The sequence below is a fragment of the Natator depressus genome, chromosome 9 (genome assembly GCF_965152275.1).
Source record: "Natator depressus isolate rNatDep1 chromosome 9, rNatDep2.hap1, whole genome shotgun sequence".
In the NCBI taxonomy this organism is placed as follows: domain Eukaryota; kingdom Metazoa; phylum Chordata; order Testudines; family Cheloniidae; genus Natator; species Natator depressus.
Window position 1 is genome coordinate 81,805,015 of NC_134242.1, and position 24,163 is coordinate 81,829,177.

The 24,163-nt window shown below is 37.8% G+C and overlaps 1 protein-coding gene across 3 annotated transcripts in view; it reads right to left on the reverse strand.

Annotated features, from left to right (window-relative positions):
* Positions 1-214: 214 nt before the first annotated feature.
* The window catches only part of ATRX (ATRX chromatin remodeler), a 132,029-nt gene continuing 108,080 nt past the window's right edge, over positions 215-24,163 (reverse strand). For all 3 annotated transcript variants that reach the window (XM_074962447.1, XM_074962446.1, XM_074962448.1), the window contains 7 exons: positions 20,907-21,084; positions 19,157-19,351; positions 8,080-8,229; positions 4,301-4,426; positions 3,525-3,620; positions 2,813-2,941; positions 215-1,672 (listed from right to left, as the gene is read on the reverse strand). In XM_074962447.1, coding sequence (XP_074818548.1) covers positions 1,400-1,672; positions 2,813-2,941; positions 3,525-3,620; positions 4,301-4,426; positions 8,080-8,229; positions 19,157-19,351; positions 20,907-21,084 — 1,147 coding nt within the window. In that variant the 3' untranslated portion in view covers positions 215-1,399. The remainder of the gene's footprint in view (positions 1,673-2,812; positions 2,942-3,524; positions 3,621-4,300; positions 4,427-8,079; positions 8,230-19,156; positions 19,352-20,906; positions 21,085-24,163) is intronic.

Below are 24,163 nucleotides of genomic sequence, written 5' to 3' on the forward strand. Positions count from 1 at the left end.
ACCTCAAATATTCCTGTCATTTAATTTGTCTCTCACATTCTAAAAACGTTTTCCTTTAAAAATAGTATCAGCCAAACTATATGCAAAGAAAAGTCGTGTGTGTGTGTGTAACTGGATCATCATAAGCACAGAAAATGTGTTACTATCCCATTAAAATGTTGGGAACGTAGGTATTAATGACATGTAACCAATCAGAAATGTACCTTGGTCTAGATTATTAAAAAAAAAAAAAAAATTAAAAAAAAAAAAATCAAAGAATCAAGGTCTTTTTGGACTAACTTATATTCTTACAAAAATGAAAGAAGGGGTAGGGAGAAGAACATGGTAGGCAGAGATCCTTATCTATACAAGGAGAATTATTTCACAATTCTGGCAGAACTGGAAATTGTTAAAGCACATTCAGTGTATGAATTCAAAGTTGGCAATGGTTCTGCCATTGTGATGTTGTTTATAAAACAGGGAGTGACCCTAAGAACCACCACTATCTTAACCTCCAAAATACCAGTAATTTGATTTTTTTGGTCCCTCTCCCATTGCCAGCAAAGGGAAGAGACACTAGCACCAGCATCAAGGAGTTAACAGAAATGTGCTTTGTATCAGAGTCAGCGAACAGTGAAATAATGTGTGAAGGATACAAAGCTGTAAATTTAAATCTACCAGTTATTCCATCACATAAAACTGAAAATAACAAGTGGCAGAAGACTGGAGAAGAAAAAATTCTCTTCTCAAGTCATGATTTAAGGCTGTATACACGGTTTCTATATAACTGCATGACAACGTTTTAGAGCCGTAGTATTTAAGAATATTGCACTCAATTTTGTCTCAAGAGAATTTTCAGTTCCTATGTTTTATTCTGCACAGATGATATAGCACGAGTCCAGACTTCAGTCAAAAGGAAACAATATCATTTTTCTCTGTCTTATCACACTCACTAATTTCAAGAAATGGGTAGGTATAAAAGTATTCCATAATTTGAGGAATCAACTCTAATCAAGAACTCAGCTGTGTACATTTTATATATGGAATACTGAAACATACAGATCTGTATTCTTACCTAAGTTTCTCATGTTTGATGATGGTTTTATGGCTACTAAAAACAAGCATAGGACTTTAGACAGTAAACCTGTGGAGCTGCTACTATTATGGAAGGGCTTGTTTTCACTGAAAACAATTTGATATCTCCTGTATTCAACACATGTAAGAAGATTCTAGGCAACATCACTGACATGAGAGGGAAAAATGTTACATCCTATTTAAACACAGTTGAAACGCTAATATGGAACATGGCATTTAAGGGATCCAAACTATTTATGCAGTTGAGTTCTGTTAAGCCATTGATTCCTAAAAAAATAAAAAAGTTCTCTCTGATTTTAACAATCCGTTTAGTGCAAAATCACATTTATTTCCCTTGGGAAGGTCCTGGATTTTTGCCTCTCATTGGGGGTGGGGCACGCTGCAATGGCGGTGGCTGCAGACCACCAGAAACTGCCTGATACATTCCTCTCATATCTATCTGCTGGTAGGTGGAAGGGTTCATGATTAAATTTGGAGGCTTTGGCATCATGAGATGACTCATTGCTGCTTGCTGATAAGACATTTGCTGCTGCTGCTGCTGATTGTACTGCTGCTGTAGTCTTCTGTTCATGAGTATCCGCTGAACACAACTGATTAACTGTGTGGAGGGAAAGTGGAGCTGTTACAAGTGCATGACCTGTCTTACTGCAGCAAATATCAAGTTTAGAGTTAAAAATCAATTTGTTAGGGGTACCATGGCTGAAGAAAAAAACATCATTGTTATCCCCATCACTAACGTGATGGCATTCACAAGCGGATTACAGTAGAAACCAGTTAGTAACACCACGTAGGACTAAGGTCTCCTAATGACTTGCCTATTGTATTGCAGGCAGCATTTATGTTAGTTGCCATGGTGATATGCACTCTACTGTGAAATTACTCCCCTGTATTAGTTACAGCATTTGTTGTCAGGTACTATTTAACATCCCTTTGAAAATCCTCCAAGTTGATGGGCAAATAAACATTTAGTGACAAACACCAAAGGAGAAAATACTTCCAGTTGGACTAGCACCTACTGGGAAAGTTTCAGATTTCTCAAGATTACTTAGAAAGTCCTAATGAGTTACGTGGTTTTAAGTTATGTGCATTCTGCATAAAATAATTCCTTAGTGCCAGGAGTTAGAACTTTCCAATACAAAGCCTGTGAATGGTAAAGGAACACACCAGGAAAGGGTGATGAGAAAGGTTTCAGAAAGAGCATTGGCATGGATTATTTTGGTTTCTGACTTGTTTTAAGGAAGATTTAATGCACGCAGGAGTGCTGTTGATTTGTTTTCCCATGGAACTAAACTGCTGTAAACAGAACTATCCTGAAGAGATGCAAGTTCCTATATATGATTAGAAAGTTAACATCTTTAAGGAGACTGGGTCTTGTGTAAAGGTCACTGTATGCTACATGCCTATTACCACTTTAGTATTTGGTTTTCCTTAAGCCACTTAGTCTTCAAGCACTTCAAATACATGAATTAATAGCAGAATTCAGGAGATGGAATTTGCAATCTACTTTACACAACATCTCCCTAAATGAGCAATGCTAGTCCAAAACATTGTATGACTCAGCACTTTCTGGTGTGGAGGAGCAAAACACACTGTTGGTAATTACTGGGCCCAAGGGATTGATAAGAAGCTGGCATTCTACAAAAACATCTTTAATATCATGTGCTAGTTCAGGTTGGTATCACTCATGCATCCCAATCCAAACAAACATAACTATCTAAAAGGCATTCAGAATTCTTACCATCTGTTGTTTTGTCAAGACATCATTGTAGATGGCTTCTCGGCGCTTAACATCAAGCTCCTGGCTTGCCTGTCTGCTTAGGGCCAAGGCCTGCACTTGGGTCTCTGTCAGGGTCAGATTTTCCTTCCACTGAAAAGGAAAAAAAATACATTTTATTAGTCACCCTGATAGAAAAGTAAGGGCAATCAAGTTCTCGCAATTTTTTCAGAGCTGGATTAATATAGTTGGCATTGACTGACCGCCCAGTTTCCAGTAAATATTCTGGGGAAGTACAGTTTTATAACTATAACCAGAAGTTATTAGATCTTTATATTGCCAATAAAAATTTTCTTTTAAAAGGGGAAAATGTATGGAGAAGAAAACAGGGGGAAAAAATACTCAGCTGAGCCAATCAGTCTCATTTGCAGGAAGCCAGCATTTTCACTGTCTGGGAAATACTGACATGGAGCTATGGACCAAATTGTTGGCACTATAAGATTCTACTATGCACACAGGTGCTATTACCCAACTACATCATTAATTAGCTGTTATTACAAATTGTGGTAACAGAAATCAGCACTAATTAAAAATACTGCTTTATTAATGAAGAAGAAATAATATGACAATTAACTGGATGACTGTTTATAATCTGTAGTCACTTCTTTGCTTGACACTGCTTCTTAACATTTTTCCAGCTCCTGACCAAATGTGGAATAATATCTATTTTACTTACTATAGTTGAAATTATATCTTCAAGGGGCTGAATTCTCACTGCAGTTACACTGTTGGTTGCTTCCACAACTTTTTCTCTTCCTTGATTAATGAGGTCCTGAGAGAACAGCAGACAATGAATTATAAAGGATAGGTGCAAAGCAAGAGATTAAGTTGTCCACACATTTAGAAATGCTTTTCTCCATCTCCAATTTATGTAACTATATTTGAAACTTTTTTACACAAGTGAACACACAGAGTTGGGTAATATGATGGAAATAAATTCACACACAATTAGACTTTGGAGGTAAGTAAATGAACAGAAAATACAAATAAGTCAACTGAAAACAATTGCTCACTCAGTGCTTTTTAGAAGATCAAAACTGTGTTAGACCTAAGTGACGAATTTTGCACCTAACAAACTTTTTGCAGTTGGCATTGTAAAATTATTACAATTGTCACATTCATACTCACTATGACTGTGTTCAACATTACTTCTTGTTTTAAATTATACTAGTACATTCCTAATATTATACAAATGCTACAGTGATCAGCTTCCTATAATCAGAATACACTGTTGCTATAAACATTTCAATATGCACACACAAGTTAATAGATTTCAACTAAAGAGACATATCACAAACCTACTTTTAAAAAATGTTACATTCAACTAGAAGGTATTACTTATCAGGACGTTAAAAAAATTTCAGTAATTACTGATTTGTAACTTAATTTGAATATCTGAGACATGCTCAAAGCATTGTGGATACACTGTGCCATTTGGATTTCACTACCTACCTCTAGCTGTTGGTTACTCATTGCCGACAATGCTCCCAAATTGAACGGAATATATGGAGTTTGAGAGTTGAAATTGATAGGGGGCATATTAGTCCCAGCTGGCATGTTGAAGCGCATGGTCAGACCCTTAAAAACAAAAATTGTACTTAGGTTTAGCGACTATGAATATTCCTAAGTGCTATAGCATGCCACTGCTGTCAATTCTAGGAAAGAACTGAACACACACACAAACAAAACACACCCTACAAGAGAAATCAAAGATCTTATAAAGTTTTAACCCTTAGAAGTGGAACCATCTGAGTGTATTGAAAATTCTTTCCAAAGCGTGGAATCAAAATGATTAAGTTTCCAACTACTTAGAGAAGCCTCAGTATGTGTCTTGAGATTTGAGTCTAGTTCATCTATAATTATTTGGTATAAACATAGTAAGAGAAGAAAATCCTAACAATGTCTTCAATTTGTCTAGTGATACATACTACACTAATGTAAAAGTGTGTATGTGATATGTATATAATCTGACAAAATACATTGTTTAAGGTTTATATGATAACTGATTTTTAAGCACATGCTGAAGTAGTGCGATATGGATACAGTAGTACACATTTGTGTAGCCAGACACCATTACAGATACATCAACAACAGAGCAAGGACTTCAAAAATGAATTAATCAAATACAGAAAAACTAGCTGAACAGGGTTAGCCTGACTTGATAGAAATGCAGTATGCAGAGTTTTATTCATTGGAAGAAAGAAATACAAGACCTCTTGCAAGGAATAATTCTCAAATACACAAGTCCATTGTTGAAATAAAAGTCAAAAACACCAGTTAGATCACAAAAGTTATTGAAGCAGAAAAATAATTCCCCAAAATATTCAAACAAATTATACCACAAAGCAACTGAGAGGCATGTCAGATTGCACAAAGCCATTAGGATATTCTGGCAAACCTGTATTTCCAAAATGTAGGGACACCAATGCCTAAATAGGCGTAGTGTAACCACCAATGTTCCTTATAAGAACAAATAATCCCACCCTCTGCAAAAAGCAAAGATGAATACTTTTTCTGTAAATAAATTTGAATTACAGACACCAATACAGTAAACCCTTTCCTTTCGGACTGTTAAAAAAGCAGCTATGCCAGGCAGGTATAAAGCTATGCCTTTGCAACAACTAGGTCTCCATAAATCAACCCTATATAATTTTATCTTGGATATCACAGAATCAATCCTGAATAGGTATTATTCTTTTTCTCTTAATCAGAGTCTGATCTGAAGTGGTTAACTTTCTCTCAGATTTCAAAATCTGGTATTTATATAATGAAGTTGGACAACTCTGAGGATGCTTCTTTCAGACTCTATATGTATATAAACTGTTGCTCTGTTTTAGGAAGGGTATGATTTAAATATTAAGAATAGTGGCAATGTGCATTAATTAGTAACATTAGGAGTTGGTAACTAGCTAGGTGTATTAATAGCACTTTCAGCTTTGCCATAAACCATCCTGTGTTTGTTAAGGATTCTCATATACTGTAATTCACATATAGCCTAATTTTTTAAAATTGAAAAAAGGTCTTTTTACTGCAGAATTCCTATTAAATACCAACGAACATAGAATTCTCAAAATTTTGGTAGGAATTACTCAACAATCTTCCAAAAAATCTAAATTTTGCAGGGCTTCACATTTCAAACGAAATAGAGAAAACAGATTTTCAATTGCTTGATCATTCCAGTCCTTAGATTCTAACCCCCATGCATAGAGCCCTGCACGATACAAAATTTAGAACCGCGGATATAAATTGGTATCCGCAAAGCTGAAGGGCTCTACCAGGAACCACACGAGCAAAAGTAGCAGCATGTCGGGCCGCTGGCAGTTCCTCCAGCATGGCAGTATCTCCCCGCCCCACCCACTGGGGTGGGCACTAGAGTCACTGGCAACTGTCCCTGGTCATGCTAGTGTGTACAAGCAGCTTGCAAGCTCCCAGAGAGGAGTTGCACACCACGCAGGGTTGTACTCATGCATGATGTTCTTGTATCCTTCAGGCAGGTTGTTTTGTCTACTGGAAATGGTACTACTTTATATGTTTTTAAAATAAATGTCAAGAGCTATTATGCACTATACAAGATGATAAAACTGTAAAAAGACACTTGTAACAGGAAAAGAATTATTCAGAAGCCTTTCCAGCTGCCCAGGCATGAATGAAAGGGTTTCTTGGGTAATTTTGTTCTAGGTCCTGTTCATAAGTAAGTTTGGAAGACACATGAAATATAGTAAATTAAGGGGTTTTAATCCCTTTTGAGGGGGGACGGGACTCACAGGACATTTTCCTCTGATCATACTCCCCCATCCAGATTGGGTATGGTGTTCTTTCGTGAGAACTTTTGTCCTCAGGACAAGACATTAAAAAAAAAAAATTAAAAACAGATGACAGAAACAAGAAACCGTTCAAGACATGAGTTCATGGTCCATTTCTGGCCCTACACAACTTCATATAGATGACTGTTAAACTTATCCACTTGGAGCCATCCAGATGTTTTAGTGTCATATCTCACACAGTACTTTGGTTCCCTCAGAGAAATTACATTGCTACCAAAAATCTCCAACTACTCTTCATATCTGCAAACTCCTGAAATTCTCCCTGAGTCAGATGCCCACTTAAAATCTTCAGCAACTTTCCATATTTCCCACTTTGTGAATTCAAAAGAGAAAATATCTTAATCATCAGATCTGATCACCCAGGTGCAACATCTTTCAGGCATTTTTCACTTCTGCTGCCTTTACATCCTTTAGAGGAGTACTCTAGCAACAATACTCCTATTTACACCAAACAAACCAATACTTAAGTTCTTATTCTCCTTGTACAGTATGATAATGGAGGCTAGTTTCAGTTTTCTCTGTTCTCCCACTGAGTTAAGTGAAATGTAATTATTTTCAAGACTTTTGAACTAAGTCACAGATTTATAAGCATATTTTAAGAACAAAGATTTTTATTGTCTTAAACACTAGAAAGTTCGTTCTACTTATTGCAATGACCATTCCCACTAAAACTTTCTGTCTTTCTGTTCATAATTCAAACCAAAGTAATTACGTTACCATCAGTGGGTATCTCCCTTTCTGACAGTTTATAAAATCCTTGTTATGCACTCAATTTCCTTCTCCCACTTCTTTTTGATCTAGTAATTCCTGGGTTATAATTAAAAAACAAAGCAAACAAAAGAACTGTCTCTAGTTTAAGAATCTAGGACTTTGGGAATGAATGAACTGCAAACTCTCAAGCCACTTCCAGTATTTACTTATGCCTCAACTGGATTATATTTTCTGGGGTTGGGGGAGAGGCGGAGGGCTTGTTTTGAAATGAGATGCCCATTTTTCCATTAAAAAAATCTCAAAAGGTAGAGATTTTCCATACATTTTCAGAATGAAGTATACTAAAGAATGTCAGCTGGATGTATAATATGAAATGTGAAAACTACAAAGCTAATTATTAATAAAAAAAAGTAACAAACACTAAGTAAAAATATCTTGAAGCAAATACATACAAAAGTCCACCACCAAAACAGCATCTATCTTTTCATTTTTCATAGTCTGTTTAGCTTTTATAGAGGTGATATTTAAAATGACCATTTTACATAATATTATTCAGAAGCCCATTTCCAAGCCTGTAATAGAGCTATTTCTACAAAGATTCATTATGCTTACAGAACAATTATAATTTTTTTTTTAAACTGATGGTTATTTTTTACACACATGACACCCACTTTACGTTAGGGCAGGCATCTTTACCTTCTTTTCAGCTTCATATTCTGCCCAAGCTGCCTTCCTTTCCTCTTCGGTCAATTCTTCCTCCTCTTTATGGTCTAGGAGGGAATCATGCTCATGATAGCCCACTATATGTTCTTTGTGGATCTGAAGCAATTCTGCCAGAATTGTATCCTGTTTAAATGAAAAAGTACCATGAAATGAAGGTCACTTATTAAATATTTTTATCTGTAATAGTGCTACAGTATATTTTTGCTGAGCATGTGCAAGTCATATTTCTTTGACCTGACTTTCACAATAGAGCTCAAAGCACTTCATATATAAACAAAACTAGAAGAAATTAAAAAAAAAAAACAAATGTAGTTTTCCTGATGGGAAAGGTAATGGAGAAACAACCTCATGCAACAGATAGTCAAATCACTTCGTGCACCACTACAGTATACCCAGATTCCACAATGACTGATGCAGTATAGAACCTAAATAGAATGAAATGTGCAAAATAATTGCTTCTTTAAGAGATGCTTGCACCCTGCCCCTGACGGGAGGTAATGATAATCTCCTTCGGTGATGAGGTAGAACCTCCCTGTTGGATTTTATGAGTTGGAAAGTTTTGAGTCCAAATTGCACGTTTCAACCTGAAACTCCAGGAACAGTTTCACAACTATACCACCAATAGCCCCTGGAAGGGGCCACCTTTTTCAAAACGGCAAAATGCATGTGTTGGGATATGTAGTCTCCACATCTCTATATTAAAACGTCACATGTCTGGGTTCCATGTGCTGGATTTGGCCAACAGGCCATGCTTTGGACACTCACATTCTATACTATACTAATACTTTTACACGTTTATAATAACTAAAATATTTAAATGACCTCAGTTGCAAATTGTTTTATTCAAAGTCCTGAATATTAAAGGTCCTATGGAGCTGTGTTAAAAACCATTACTATTTTTCAAAAGTCAGTCACTAACCTAAAAAACCCTAATTTATTAATTAAGCAAATAAAAGAGAACGTGGCAGTAACTAACGTATTTAGGTGCCTTGTCCTTGATAGGAATACAGATGTCACGTAATGAGATCATGTTATCTCAATTAAAAAATGAAATAAAAACAAATGGAGGGGAAAAGAATGGTTGGAACAAAGCTGCTTGTATCTTAAACTAAAGTTAAAGGTTTAGCAGTCTTCATTTTTACTGAGTCAACATTTCCTTCTCCATGGGCACCCAGATGATGATGTTGAAATGAAAGCAATGCCTCTAAGGATCAACAGAAACAAGGCCCATAAGATTGCTAGATCCCGCTCCTGTTTGGACCACAAAGTTCAGATTGTGTTCCTGCTCTGAAGAGCTCACAGTCTATATAGACCTAAGATGGGAGAAAGGGAAACAAATACAAGTAGAAGGTATGGAATTGATCCACAGAGAAAAAGTGACTTGTAGCCAAGGTCACACAGGGAGCCTGTGGCAGAACCAGGAAGCGAACCCAGATATCCTGAATCTCAGTCCAATTCCTTAATCACAAGTGACAACTATCTGCTTCTACACTTTATACTGCTACACAAGCAAAAAACAAACCATAATTTTGAGTATTAAAGCAGTTAACATCTTTTTTTAAAAAGTCAACCTCTTCGTTTCATCCTTGTCCTATCAACTGGCCTCTTCATGTGGGAGCCACCACATTCTCCTTCAGCCCCTCAGGAGCAAATTCTGCGATATATCCGTGTGACTAAAGGGCACATGAATCAAATAATGGGATTTAGCAGAAGAGAAAGGATGTGGTAATAGGATACACAGAAAACATTTAAGGGAGGTGGGTGAAAGTCCAGAAGAGATTACAAAATGAAGTTAACACAATAAAAGCTTTCTCAACATACTGTAGCTGTACATAAGTGTGTGGAGGGTTCTTATACGTGCATATGCATTAGTTTCCATAGTAACACTATTACTGAAAACAATACTGGAATATAATCCACACTCACTTGGCCAGCAGAGTCATCAAAATGTGGTTTAAATTACATCCAACTGTGTATGTTTGCTTTTCTTTGTCTAAACTTTATTTTGTATTAAATAAAGCGATGACGATTGAAAGCTAAGTAAGATACCGCCATTACATTTTCTTAAATGTTTTTACACTGAAAAACTAATTAATTCAATTTTATGTGAAATTCAGCAAAAAAGTTTGATTTGCATTAGTATACTCTGAAATTTAAAAAAAGCATTTAGCAATATGGTTTATAGGTTTTTAAAACGATACTGAAATGCAATTTTGGTGCTGAACTGAAAATTTGCTGGAAAATGTGTCCAAACTTCAAAAATGTTTCTCCCAGTTGTCATTTTCAACTTTTCATGGAACTAAATGCAACAGAAGAATTACATCTAAAAGAAGACTAACCCAGGAGGGCACACAACCTATATACTGAGTCATAAAATAAAGACCTTTTCTCATCCAATTCAGTGACTGATAGAAAAGGAGCAGAGAAATTTACTATTCTGGAGTTAGCAGCTTTTTAAGAATCCACAATTTTTCTCTTCTTAGACTACAGTGAAAAAGCAAACACTTGCTAAATCCCAGACAACTAATGCTCACATATTGCAAACTACTGCTAAAGAGATACTATGCCCAACCCAGTCAGAACTATTAGTTTTATCTGACTTTCCAATCTGCATTAAATGACCTTAACTCAGCCAATCCTATATTTAACAACATAAATACTGTGGCATTAAGGCAGGAATAGTCAATAGGTGGACCACAGGCAAATCCAGACTGCCAGATGCTTTCAAACAGACCCCAAAATCTTTTGATGTACTTACTATAATCATTTTTTATTATTTTCTTTGGAGTCTGGACCTTGACTATATCTTGACAAAAAATAATTGACTACCCCCGCATTAAGGCATTGCTTGCTTTTGCTGATAGGCGGTGCTGCTGGTGGTATTGGGGACATGACGATGACACAAGAATAAATGACAGGGTACACGCTACTGGATGCTCCTAGGGACACTGTTTCATAGAATATCAGGGCTGGAAGGGACCTCGGGAGGTCATCTAGTCCAACCCCCTGCACAAAGCAGTACCAATCCCCAATTTTTGCCCCCGATCCCTAAGTGGCCCTGTCAAGGATTGAACTCACAACCCTGGGTTGGAGCACAGGCTTAAGCAGTACCTCTCCCCACCTGGCCTTTGGTCTGCTCCTGCAACACCTCTTTGGGAAGTCTAGTGCCAGTGGCCATAAGCGGTAAAGTGACAACTGCTTGAACTTGTCACTTCGAACATACCTGTTACAAAATGAAAAAGCCAAGCCAACAATTGGGGAAAAATATTTTGACAGTGACTTTAACATGCGCTAAATCAGGGGTTCTCAACCTTTTTCTTTCCGAGCGCTCCCCCCGCCCCATGACCCAACATGCTATAAGGCATAGCTTGACTTCTATTTTGGGGGGCAGGGCCCAGCGGGGCTTGGGTGGGGTCCGGGAAGAGAACACCACCTCTATCGCCTGATTCATCTTCTCAGCAGGCCACCCGGCCTGTCTCGGTTGGGAGGGGCACACAACCAAAAATTATAACTCAAAGGGGGGAGGGGCTCAGCTCAAAAAGTTTGAAAACTGCTCAGGGTGCAGGCAGGGGGTACCTCAGGGTGGAGGTAGCTGGGGTTTCGGCCCCGCAGGGGATGCTGGGGCTCAGGGCTTCAGCCCTGGGGCTCCCGGCTTCAGCCCCACGGCCCCTGTAAAAAGGGCTTGTGGCCCAACAGGGGGCTGTGGACCCCCCCTCCCCCGTTGAGAACTGCTGTGCTAAATCTTTCCCCCAGCACATAATCCTGTGGGAGTTCAGTGTAAAAATTTGTGGGAATCTATTTAAAAACACTATAATAGTACTCATAAGTCAATTTATTTAAAGCACCCACCTCCATTGCTGAAAAGCCCAACGCAAAGCAAAACATAACATCTGAAATATAATAAAAATATAGTAAACTGAGAGAGTTCTGTTTAAACTATCTCTTCCAAGGAAAGATAATAGCTCCAGTGTGCCTTCTAACCTTATAATCTGCTGTTCTACAAAACTAAAAACGCTTTGAAGTGCCTAAAACTTCAGTCTGGATTAGATAACTAGTCACCAGCATAACAGAAATCTACACAAAGCCCACTGTATATACAGTAATTATTTCTATACTTACATCATCTAAATTGATGTTCATTTTTTTGCAACAGTATTGTACTTTTGACTCATAGTTTGTGATCCATGATAGCCCCCAGATCCTTTTCTGCAGTACTCCTTCCTAGGCAGTCGTATCCCATTTTGTATTTGTGCAAATTATTATTCCTTCCTAAATGCAGCACTTTGCATTTGTCCTTACGGAATTTTCATCCTATTTATTTCAGACAATTTCTTCCGTTTGTCAAAATCATTTTAAATTCTAATCCTGCCCTCCAAAGCACTTGCAACTCCTCCCATCTTGTATCATCCGCAAATTTTATAAGTGTACTCTCTCTGCCATTATCAAAATCACTGAGGAAGATACTGAATAGAATCAAACCCAGGAAAGATCCTTGCAGGACCTCACTCAATATGCCCTTCCTGCTTAACTGTGGACCATTGATATTTACTCTGATTACAGTTTTCCAATCAGCTGTGCATCCATCTTATAGTTGGTTTGTTTAGGCTGTATTTCCCTAGTTTGCTTGAGAAGGTCATGTGAGATTGTATCAAAAGTCTTATGAAATAAAGTTGATAAATATCACATTTACTCCCTTCCTCCCCCCATCCACAAGACTTGTTACCTTGTCAAAGAAGGATATTAGGTTGGTTTGACATGATTTGTTCTTGACAAATCCATGTTGACTGTTACTTATATTATCCTCTAGGTGCTTGCAAATTCATTGTTTGATTATCTGCTCCATTATCTTTCTGGGTACCAAAGTTAGCTGACTGGCCTATAATTCCCTGGGTTGCCTTTATTTCCCTTTTTATAGACAGGTTCTATATTTGTCCTTTTCTGCTGATGGGCTCTCTCCTCTCCTCCACGCATTCTAAAAGCTCTAACTCCTGAGAGATCTCTTCAGCCAGTTCCTTAAGTATTCTAGGATGTATTTCATCAGGCCCTGCCGACTTGAAGTCATCTAGCTTGTTGAAGTAATTCTTAACTTGCTCTTTCCCTATTTTAGCCTCCGATCCAAAACCCTTTTCATGGACGTTTGTTAGTCATCCGATAACTGCTAACCTTTTAGGTGAAAACTGAAACAAAAATGGCATTTAAAACTCCGGCCACTGCTGCATTTTCTATTACTGTCTTTCCCCTCCTCATTGAGTAATGGGCCAACCCTTTCCTTAGACTTCCTCTTGCTTCTCATGAACAACAATAAATTCACAGAACACCAAAAATCAGATATTAGAAGGAAAACTGGTGAAATTACAATAATTAGGAAGTATAGTTATTAGGATTGAAGGCTGGTGCATCCTACGCTACCTTTGTATAGATTTATGTTGATGTTTGTCTTTATGTTAAAGATGCCTAGAGCCTGAGATATACCTTATTTTAAAAAGTGTCTAATTCAAAAGAAACAAAAAAGACAGCCATAAGTAAGAGACAATCAACAATGACATTTATATGCAAAATGTATGGATCAAGAAGCAGTCAAAATGGTTACTGGACTACTCAAGGATTTGTAGGTAAAATAACTCAGTGCTGGAAAGGATGGAACCAAAAATAATTAATCAATTTACAGTGAAAAAATAAATACATCTAAAAAAAGCAAACTGAAGCCAAACTGAATTAAAAAGAAGCCAAAAGAATTAAAGTAAAACTCCAGGGATTCATCTTCAATTTTTTCCATAGTAAATGAAAAAAAAAAAGAAAAATATTTCATGTATACAATCCCCTACCTGATGAAGTTGGAATATTCTGACTCATGTTAGAACCAGTAACAAATATCAAAAGAGGTTGCCAACTTGTGATGGCAAAATAGGACAGGAACAAAATCATTCTCCGTTTTAATGAGAGGAAACAATTCAGTTTGAATCTTAAGTGATTGTTTCTCCTATGTGTAGTTTTGTTTTCTTTAACTATATATATTTTTGTAGGCAGACAGTGTCCCGGACTTTCAAGAGATGACAAGTAATTTGCATGCCCATATCTGATGGTCCTGTAAAAACAGTCTTCTTTCATTGCACACCTTAGCCCAATCCTCCTCGCCCTCTCCAGTGCTAGGCTGCTTGACTAAGTCCCAAAATTCTACTCATTGTAAATGTATAGCTACTTCCAGTTACTCACTGACCCTACAGCAAGGGTTTTGGGGGCGTGGCTGCTGATTTTGGAAGAGCAAAATATAGACTGTTCGTTGGTGGGAAGAAGAGTGGTGGTTGAGGAAAGCTATGAGAATAATGCAACATGCAGGCAAGGAACCTGGCACTTGTGAGAAAGATTAAGCAGAGGAGTGTAAGGAAATAGCTGGTTTTGGAGGAGCATCCAGTTTGGAGAAAAGAGATCACCTGATTATGGGAAAAAAAAATACAAAGTTAAGGCATAAAACAAAGCTACAGAAAAAATGATTGCAGAATCCAAAGTAGCAAAACTGCCCAGTTTCTCCCACTGAATCTAATGGAGATGGAATTTGATTCTGTCCTAATTTGTGGACAGAAAAATGTCTGGCTCCATGTTCAAAGTAATTTTTCTTTTTTATGTTTAATTTTGAAATAAGTGTCAAATTAATTGTACTTGAAAAAATATACAATTGTGAAATCATGGAAATACACACGAGTTGCTTTTTAAGAAGGACTTGCACAAAAACTGATTTTTTTAAAAAAATGGTTTATACTCCTCAAAACTTCACATTTTAAAACAGGTTTGTAAGGTTTCAGCATAAAATGACCCATGATACAAAGAGACAGTGGGTATCATCTCTGCCAGGGGATCTCAACCTTTCTTTCTTTATGCCCCCAAACATGCTGTAAAAACTCCACGGCCCACCCGTGCCACAACAACTATTTTTCTGCGTATAAAAGCCAGGGCCCATGTTAGGGGGTACCAAGGAGGGCACTTGCCTGGGGCCCCATGTCACAGGGGGTTCCACAAACCTAAGTTGCTCAGTCTTCAGCCCTGGCTGACAAGGCTTAAGGCCTGGGGCTTGAGCTTTCTGCCCCAGTGAATCTAACACCGGCCCTGCTTGGCGGACCCCCTGAAACCTGCTTGCCGCACCCCAGGGGACCCCGGGACACTGACTGAGAACTGCCGATCTACACCACACAGTGCTGTTTGAAAACATACATTAAAAATTATACACCTCCTTTGACAGATTCATGATTTGTGCAAGGCAATGAGTGTCTCCAGGGAGCACCCTTAATTCCCAACTTCAGTAGGAGCTGAGAGAGCTCAGCACCTCACATGACTGGATCTTAAACTATCCTACCCAAAAATCTAGTTGAGGAGGAGGGAGAAAAGGAGAGAAAGGACAGACACGTTACACGTTAACAGATCACCAGTATTCTCAGTTAGTGTTGTGAGAATACAGGAACCAGCACACAAGGAATTATTCTGTGCAAGCCAGAAGCTGCTAAAACAAGGAGATAATTAGCTGATAATGTATAGCCTCTCAAGTGAAAAGTTATAAATACTTAGAAGTTTGTACATAGCATATAATGAAGTGTACATCCTTAAAAGAACACCAAACTGGCAACTGGACTGGAAAGAGAACCAAGGCACAGCCAAGCAGAATTACAATATACAGAGATTTTCTTTTTTCTAGCAGGGGGGGACTTGCGTATGTGCAGGAATTCACCCCCGGCCCATCTGTCTCTATCTGGATGATAGGAAGATAACTAATGTGTGAAGTTTAATATTTAAAACTAAATGTTGACACAAACTGTTCTGATATTAAAACCAGCCCTGAATGAGGACGAAAACTGTTTGCTTGCTGGGGCAGTCTTTCTTGAGAGCAATCTACTCACATATAAATAAAAAAAACCTAAACAAATATTTGAAATTAAGCGTTTTCAACAAATGAATGTTTAAAGTCTTGTGCTGAGTTAAATCAGTACAACTTTCCTTTGAAATAGATATACAAGACGTCTCCAGTTCCACATCCCATATGCTGAATGGGAAATTTTTACCTGTTGTGTAAAGGTGGATAACCTAACCTCCTGTTCAGTCTGTCTCTTCACAACTTGCCTATCATCACTTTAGTGGGATGAGGAATTTAGTTGATGTGTGCAAATTTGTTCTGAAGTATTATATCAGTTTGTCAACTTGTATGTGTGTCTTTTTTCTACACTCATGTCTCTCTGTCAAGATATCCATTCTAATGACACAGACTTTTTATTTAAACAAATCTATATTTTTGGAATTTATTTCCAACATTTAACTCCGTAGTGGTATTTTAATATTCACAACTGGATAGACTCTTGTGAGCATTAGTAAAATTGTACGTTAGAAAAGACGTAACTTTCAGAGTATAATTACTACAGAAGATGGTTTGCTCAAAATTCCAAAATCACTAATCATAATCAGATCATTTCATGAAGACCAAAACCAGTCCAAATTTTACTGAAGAGGCATTTTGATATATTATGAAGAACTATTCTTAAGAATATACAAATATCCTGAGATGCACCAACTATTCTTTGTGGAGCTATCAACATACAGTAAATGAAATAATCAAAATAGGGTAATATATTAACTTTATAAATAATTTTCTTTTAAAGCAGATGTTAATTCTAAACTGGAGAAACAAATTAAATAACGAGAGAATTTAATTCACTGACAAAGTTACAATAAAACCACTATTAAGAAAATGATCTATGACTTGCTGCTTGAATTGAAAAACCTCATAATAAGAAGGGTTTAGATAGAGTCAATAAAGTTTGTTTTCAAGTGTTTTAAAATGACCATGCTATAGTGGCTCTGTACTGGGCTAACATCGCCTAAAGCCCTCTGACAGCTGCATGGCACTCTAGGTGGTCTAGTAAAAATCCATCTAAAAAAATGTCTGGCCTAACAATTCAAGGAAAACCAGTCTGGTGTTTAACAATAATGAATCATATTCTAGTAATCTAAAAATAGATTATTTAAAATGGAGAATATGCCATCTTTCATTGAAAAAGAAACAGGGTCACGATAAAGCAGGAGAAAAGCCTTTCTCCCCCTCCAGACAGTTTACAATCAATTAAATACAATAGCAACCAAGTCATTTAGAAATATCTATATTTTCCCTACATGTATGCTTGGAACATTTGCTCTTTAATTGCTTACAACAAATTTAAATTAATACCAAATTACATCATTTTGACATTATTTCTATTCTATTGTATTCTTTTCAGGAGTGCCTTCATTACTGTAGTATCTCAGTGCCTAACAGAAATATATTAAGTTAGATGAGTAGCTTCTACCATGTGTGGTTTATTTCTTTCTCCCTTCCTTTCCTCAAGAATTGCATGGGAATAAAAAAAATTAAATAGTACTTTTTTTATTTGTTAATATTAGCAAATGCAAAGTCAAAAGAATGCGTCTTGCACTTGGTGGTGGGCTGTGTGGTGGTTCTTAGGTCCTGCAGAAGTTTGGTCCACTTTGCTTCAATATTATGAAACCATTCAATACTAATTCAGCTGCAACTGAAAAAAACCCACCTAAAAAAGCCCTAAATATTTTCTCCAGGGGCCAACTACAAAAGTCTTACAAATAAAACAAAGAAATATGATCACTTTACTACATAAAGGACCTACTTAGGTTATTTTATACATGGAAAACGTGAAGTTGTATGAAATGATTGTTATAGTAAGTGAAAGACTTAATTTCACAACACGTTGGTTACTCAGGAATCAACCTTTATCAGACTACATTTAATGTTAAATTTATTTTTATTAACTGTGATCTTAAATGTACTACAAACAATAGCTATCTTACACTTACCTTATTTTCAAATCTGTTTTGAAAACAACGAACAAAACAAGTGCTCTGTGTATTTATGGCTATAACACACTTTCTCTACTTGAAGTTACTGTAAGACTGACATAGATTGACTTAAACCAGGGGTGGGCAAACCTTTTGGCCCGAGAGCCACACCGGGACGCAAAACTATATGGAGGGCCGGGGTAGGGAAGGCTGTGCCCCCTAAACAGCCTGGCCCCTGCCCCCTATTCACCCTCTCCCACTTCCAGCCCCCAGACTGTCCCCCTCAGAATCCCCGACCCATCCAACCCCCCCGCTCCTTGTCCCCTGACTGCCCCTCCTGGGATCCCCCACCCCAAACCGCCCCCCCTGGGATCCCACCCCCTATCCAACCTCCCCTGCTCCCTGACTGCCCCAACCTATCCACACCCTCGCCGCCTGACAGGCCCCCCAGGACTCCCACACCCTATCAAACCCCCTCCTGTTCCCCGACTGTCCCAGAACCTCCGCCCCATCCAGCCGCCCCCTGCTCCCTGTCCCCTGACTGACCCCCCAGGAACGCCCGCCCCTAACCGCTCCCTGACTGCCTCCCGGCACCCCCTACCCAACCCCCCCACCGCCACCACCGCCTCACCATGCCGCTCAGAGTGGCAGGAACCCGCGCGGCAGCAACATAACTGCATGGGCAGGGGAACAGCGAGGGAGGGACCGGGGGTGAGCCTCCCGGGCCAGGAGCTCAGGGGCTGGGCAGAATGGTCCCACAGGTTGGATGTGGCCCGTGGGCTGTAGTTTGCCCACCGATGACTTAAACCCTGAAGAACAAGGTTTAATAGCCGCTAAAAATTTGTCATCATTCAGTGTGATAACTCTGAACATTCCTGACATCCATGTAAATATCCAATCCCTTTTTGAATCTTGGCCTCAATGACTTCTTCTGGCAACAAGTTCCACAGTTTAATCACATGTTGCGGGAAAAATCCTTCCCTTTTTTGGTATGAATTTCCAACCTTTTAAGTGAATTGAAGGTCCCCTTGTTCTTGTGTTGAGGGTCAGGAGGAACAGAAGATCCATTTACCTTCCCTATATCATTCATTATCTTATATACTTTTATCATGTCCCCTCTTATTTGTTTCCCTTTAAAAGTAAACACTCTTTCCCTCCTAAGAAAGAGAGCACTGTCCACTTGAACAGGCTTAAAGATTTATGAAAGATTTGTGAATTATGTTACCTTTGGCAGCATGGGTGTATCCCTCTTCTTTTTCTTTTCTGAATTAGGGTCATCCAGCAAGTCTGGCTCAAAGGTATAGAGCTCTGTAAGCTCATTCATGGTAAAGTGACGCTCAACCTGCTGCTGGTCAACTACTCGGAAAGACAGTGACTGCTTTGTAACTTGACGATCATATATCTTGTCCTCCATTGTTCCCTAAAAAAACCCCAAATATTTGTTTTTATAAATCTAAACACACAAATGGGATCAAGTTATTCTGTCACTGAGAAAAACAGCAATGGTAAGAACAACACTATCATATCATTAACGTTTGTTCAAAAAGATAAAGAACTTTACTCCAATACGTCTCCCGTAGTTTGCTAAATTGTTTAAAAATGAATGTAGTCCCTGAATGAAACACCACAAAGGAATATGAACTGCCAATGCAACTAATGGTGCCTGTCTATTTATTAGAGTAATCAATATATTTTAATTTCTTTAGCTCCCTGAAGAAATCAGCTTTTGCACAACCTCCCTAAATTGTAGTTTTTAAAATATGAATATGAAAAAAATTGATAATTCTGTTGCATCATTCACCTTATTTTAAGTTAAACAAAAACAAAAATCACACTAAATAAGAAACAGATGGGTTACATTCAATGACAGCTTTTAAAAAAAAAAAAACTTAGGGGACATGGGACTGGGCTCAACTGAACATGAGTTCTGGTGTGATATGGTGGGTAAGAAAATGTGATCCTTGAATGTATAAGCAGGAGAATAGAGAGCAGACGTAGGGAGTAGTATTGGCATTCTATATAGATTAAATGAAAATAGCGCGTGTAGTTCTGGTGTTCACAATTTTAAAAAGGATGTTACACTGAAAATGATTCAGATAAAAGCTACAAGAATGATTTAAGATCTGGAAAAACTATCTTACAGTATTCAGAGTAGCAGTCGTGTTAGTCTGTATTCGCAAAAAGAAAAGGAGTACTTGTGGCACCTTAGAGACTAACCAATTTATTTGAGCATAAGCTTTCGTGAGCTACAGCTCATGTTGCATCTGATGAAGTGAGCTGTAGCTCACGAAAGCTTATGCTCAAATAAATTGGTTAGTCTCTAAGGTGCCACAAGTACTCCTTATCTTACAGTAAGAGACTAAAGAAGTTCAAGCTATTAAGATAAATAATTAGAAGATTAAGATATGAATTGAAGACCTATAACTACTTAAATTAGAAAAAATTCTTGTAGTAGAGGGCCTTGAATCTATCAGAAAAAGGCACAAGATCCAATGGCTTGAAGCTGGAGCTAGACAAATTCAGACTAAAAATAAGGCACATATTTTTAAACAGCGAGGTTAAACAAAAACAGGAACAAATTACCTATGGATATGGTGGATTCTCCATCACTTGGGAGTCTTTAAAACAGGACTGGACGTCTTTCTAAAAGATATGCTCTGGCTCAACCAGAAGCTGTGAACTTGATGCAGGAATCATGAGTGAAAATCTGCGGTATGTATTATGTTGTAGGTCAGACTAGCTGATCTTACTGGACCCTTCTGGACTTAATATTCACAATTTTTTTCTTTTCTAATGGTCTGACAATCTTAAACCCCAATTCTACTATCTGATCTACACCAGTGGACCCCTCTTCCTGTGTAGCCCCCCACAGACTTCAAAAAGAGTCCATAAGGATGTAAGGGTCCGTCTTTACAGATAAGACATCAGGATATGAGCCTGAAAGGATGAATGAGAAGCATCCAAATCATACGTACCTGAGCCAAGAACCTGTACACAAACACAGGTTTGTTCTGCCCAAAGCGGTAAACCCTAAAGATACTCTGAATATCATAGGATGGATTCCAAGAGGCGTCAAAGATAATCACTCTATTAGCAGCCACCAGATTAATTCCAAGGGATCCTGCCTTAGTGGAAATAATAAACAAACGACCTCTGAAACAACAAAAAATAAAATTATGAAATGTAATATTTTACAAACTGACTTCTCTTACCTTGGATTCCTTAACTGTTATAAACATGAAGTTTGTGAAATGCTGTAACCTAAATCCTCTGAGGTCCTATTATGAATTATTCATAAATTATTATAGATTCAAAATCTTCTAAAACCATGAAGTTGTAAAATTTGCAACTTATGTTCTAAATAAAAGGGCAAAGCTGCTAACCAGCTGTCAGAACTACAGGACAGGGACTTTAAGAAGTCATTTGTTACCAAGAATTGTTCTGAGAGGAAAAAAAATCTTTTTCTTCAGACATCTGAATTCAGGATCAAATGTAAGAAAATTAGTTATGCCAAGTTAAACCATCATTTAAAAATGAATACATGCTGGTTGGTGTCATTGGAACTATTATCTGGAAAGCAGACTTTAAAAATTCCTTGGCATGAAACTGTTTCTAGGACATTTTTTTATAAAATAACGCACCTTTGTTTCTTTACATGTCACTATCACCCAAGATTAACTTTAAATTAACAACGCAAAAAATCTCATGTAACGTTAAGATTGACATTTTAAAAAACACAAAATGCAGGGATTCTAAAGTTATAACAACAGTAATTGTACCTTTTTGCAAGTGTGTAATATTCTTATTACTGCATAAGTTTTAACTTGCAACTTAACATGTAAGTAGTGGCAGAATTTGGGGAATATAACTTAAGTCATTGATTAGTGCAGTTTTAACACTGCATGAATTAAGTTTATTCCATTTATTGCTTTTTAAATATAAAATTGGCTGCATTACAGATATTAATTTGAATGTTGACATGTGTATTTGGGAAAATTCATGAAACAAAAGAGAGCTTCAATTAATATGTACAATTGCATATTATATACACACACACACACACGCATGCACACGTATATCTATCTATCTGAGAGTAGAGGTAGCTCATGAGGCACCAGGGCTTGGCGATGCACCTTCTGCCTTTACTCCAGATATGAACTTCCAGTGCTTTATGGAAACTCTGAATCCTTATTAAATTAAACAAACAACCATAATGCCTAATTCAACTGTGTTAACTAAACAGATGGACCCACAGAGACCATCATCAACATACCTGAAAAACTCATCTTGAGTGAAGTGGACATTGAGACAGGTCAGACCCAGTAAAGCAGTAATTTGGTAAACTTTCCATTCTCAATCCTGAAAGTTCCCCAAGTCCAAGACATTTGGGATGTAGTGAGCAGGAAGAAAATATTAGAGAGAGGAAGACATAAGGAGGACAGAAGCAAACTTGTTTCCCCTTGCCTAAAATGGTATTAATCTATTTTGAGACAACATTGTTTGGAGACACTTTTCTGTCTGTACTGATATATAAAAGTATCCATGGATGATAAGGTGGTAGCTTCACAGATTTCCTCTGTGGTAGCTGATGTTCTTTCTGACCAGGATGAGATTGTGGAATAAGTTGAATCACGTTTTTTTTTTTTTCCTCTCTCTCTCCTGGAATCAGTCTATCTGTGGCTTAATTTGCTTCAGTGATACATTATTTGATCCACCTAGCCACAGAGTATTTGGATGCATTCAAGGCTAGACATTTAGGGTAAATGGAAATGAACAAAGATGATGTTTTTCTATACTGATCAGTTCCACTTAGGAATATTTTAATTGCTGTTCTGACATATGCTGTACTTATCCTTTCAGGTGTCGAAGATTCAAAGTAAATGAAGACAAAACAATTTCCTATGAGTTAACCTTGATTACCAATAACTACTTTGTCATCACAGAAGATACAGTAAGAAGATGTGTATTCCTAAAAGCAGAGATTTCCAAGACTGTTCTTGCCAACCTGGTTACAACCAAGAAGAAAGTTTTCATGGAAAAGAAATAAAAAAGGGCATTTCAGGCCATTGGATGGTTCATAAGAACTTGTACCACTCTGGGCCAATTCTAGATAAGAAAGATACACCTAATGGTTGGTTTGGACAGTTATACTACTATAAGCTACTTTGATGACATCAGGTATTTAGATGAGCATGAGTTTATGGCCTAGTTTAACACCGAGATATAAGACACTGTGGAAGGAAGCCTAAGATTGAAGTCAAGGCCACCGCAAAGAACTCCAAAAAGAGCTGGAATGCCTGATTTCCTGGTGCTGATTTTTGTATGTTAACATCCTTACGGGCATTCAGTTCAAAAGCTTGCATAGGCAGAGAATAGGACAGCCTGAATGAGGTTAGAAGAGTATACTTTGGAAAAGTATCCCATTTTGTTCAGTTCTTGCTACTCAAAGCCAAAGTTTTAGGCTCGGTCAGTCTGGAACAGAATGCAGGAGCAGACATCTACCTAATGGAAAGACAGAGCAGGGACTTTTGCAACTTTTCCACTAGGTCTAAATACCTTCTTGGCCAATTTGCAGTGACAAAAATGATAGATTTCAGAGTAGCAGCCGTGTTAGTCTGTATCCGCAAAAAGAAAAGGAGTACTTGTGGCACCTTAGAGACTAATAAATTTATTTGAGCTTAAGCTTTCGTGAGCTACAGCTCATTTCATCGGATGCATGAAGTGGAAAATACAGTGGGGAGATTTATATACACAGACAACATGAAACAATAGGTGTTACCATACACACTGTAACAAGAGTGATCAGGTAAGGTGAGCTATTACCAGCAGGAGAGCGGGGGCGGGGGGAACCTTTTGTAGTGATAATCAAGGTGGGCCATTTCTAGCAGTTGAAAAGAACGTATAAGGAATAGATAGATGTTTCCTCTTTTATCTAATAAATCACTTTCTTCCTAGTGGCAGAAGGAGGGGGAGAAGGAAAGAAACCAATCTAGCTATCTGAGAGTCAGCGTGGCCTTGCTAATTTGTGGTCTGCTTCCCTGGTGAAGAAAAGCCACACCTCTGAGTTTCACCTGGATGTATATACTTGAACCTGGCTCTACGGATATCAGAAAGAATACTTCCTGATTCAGGGACCATATAGAATATTGACTGTCTGCAGATAGTTTAACCAGTCTGATTATGTGTTCAGTGACTTCTTTACATGGACCATTTTAATGCAGGCCAGCTGAGC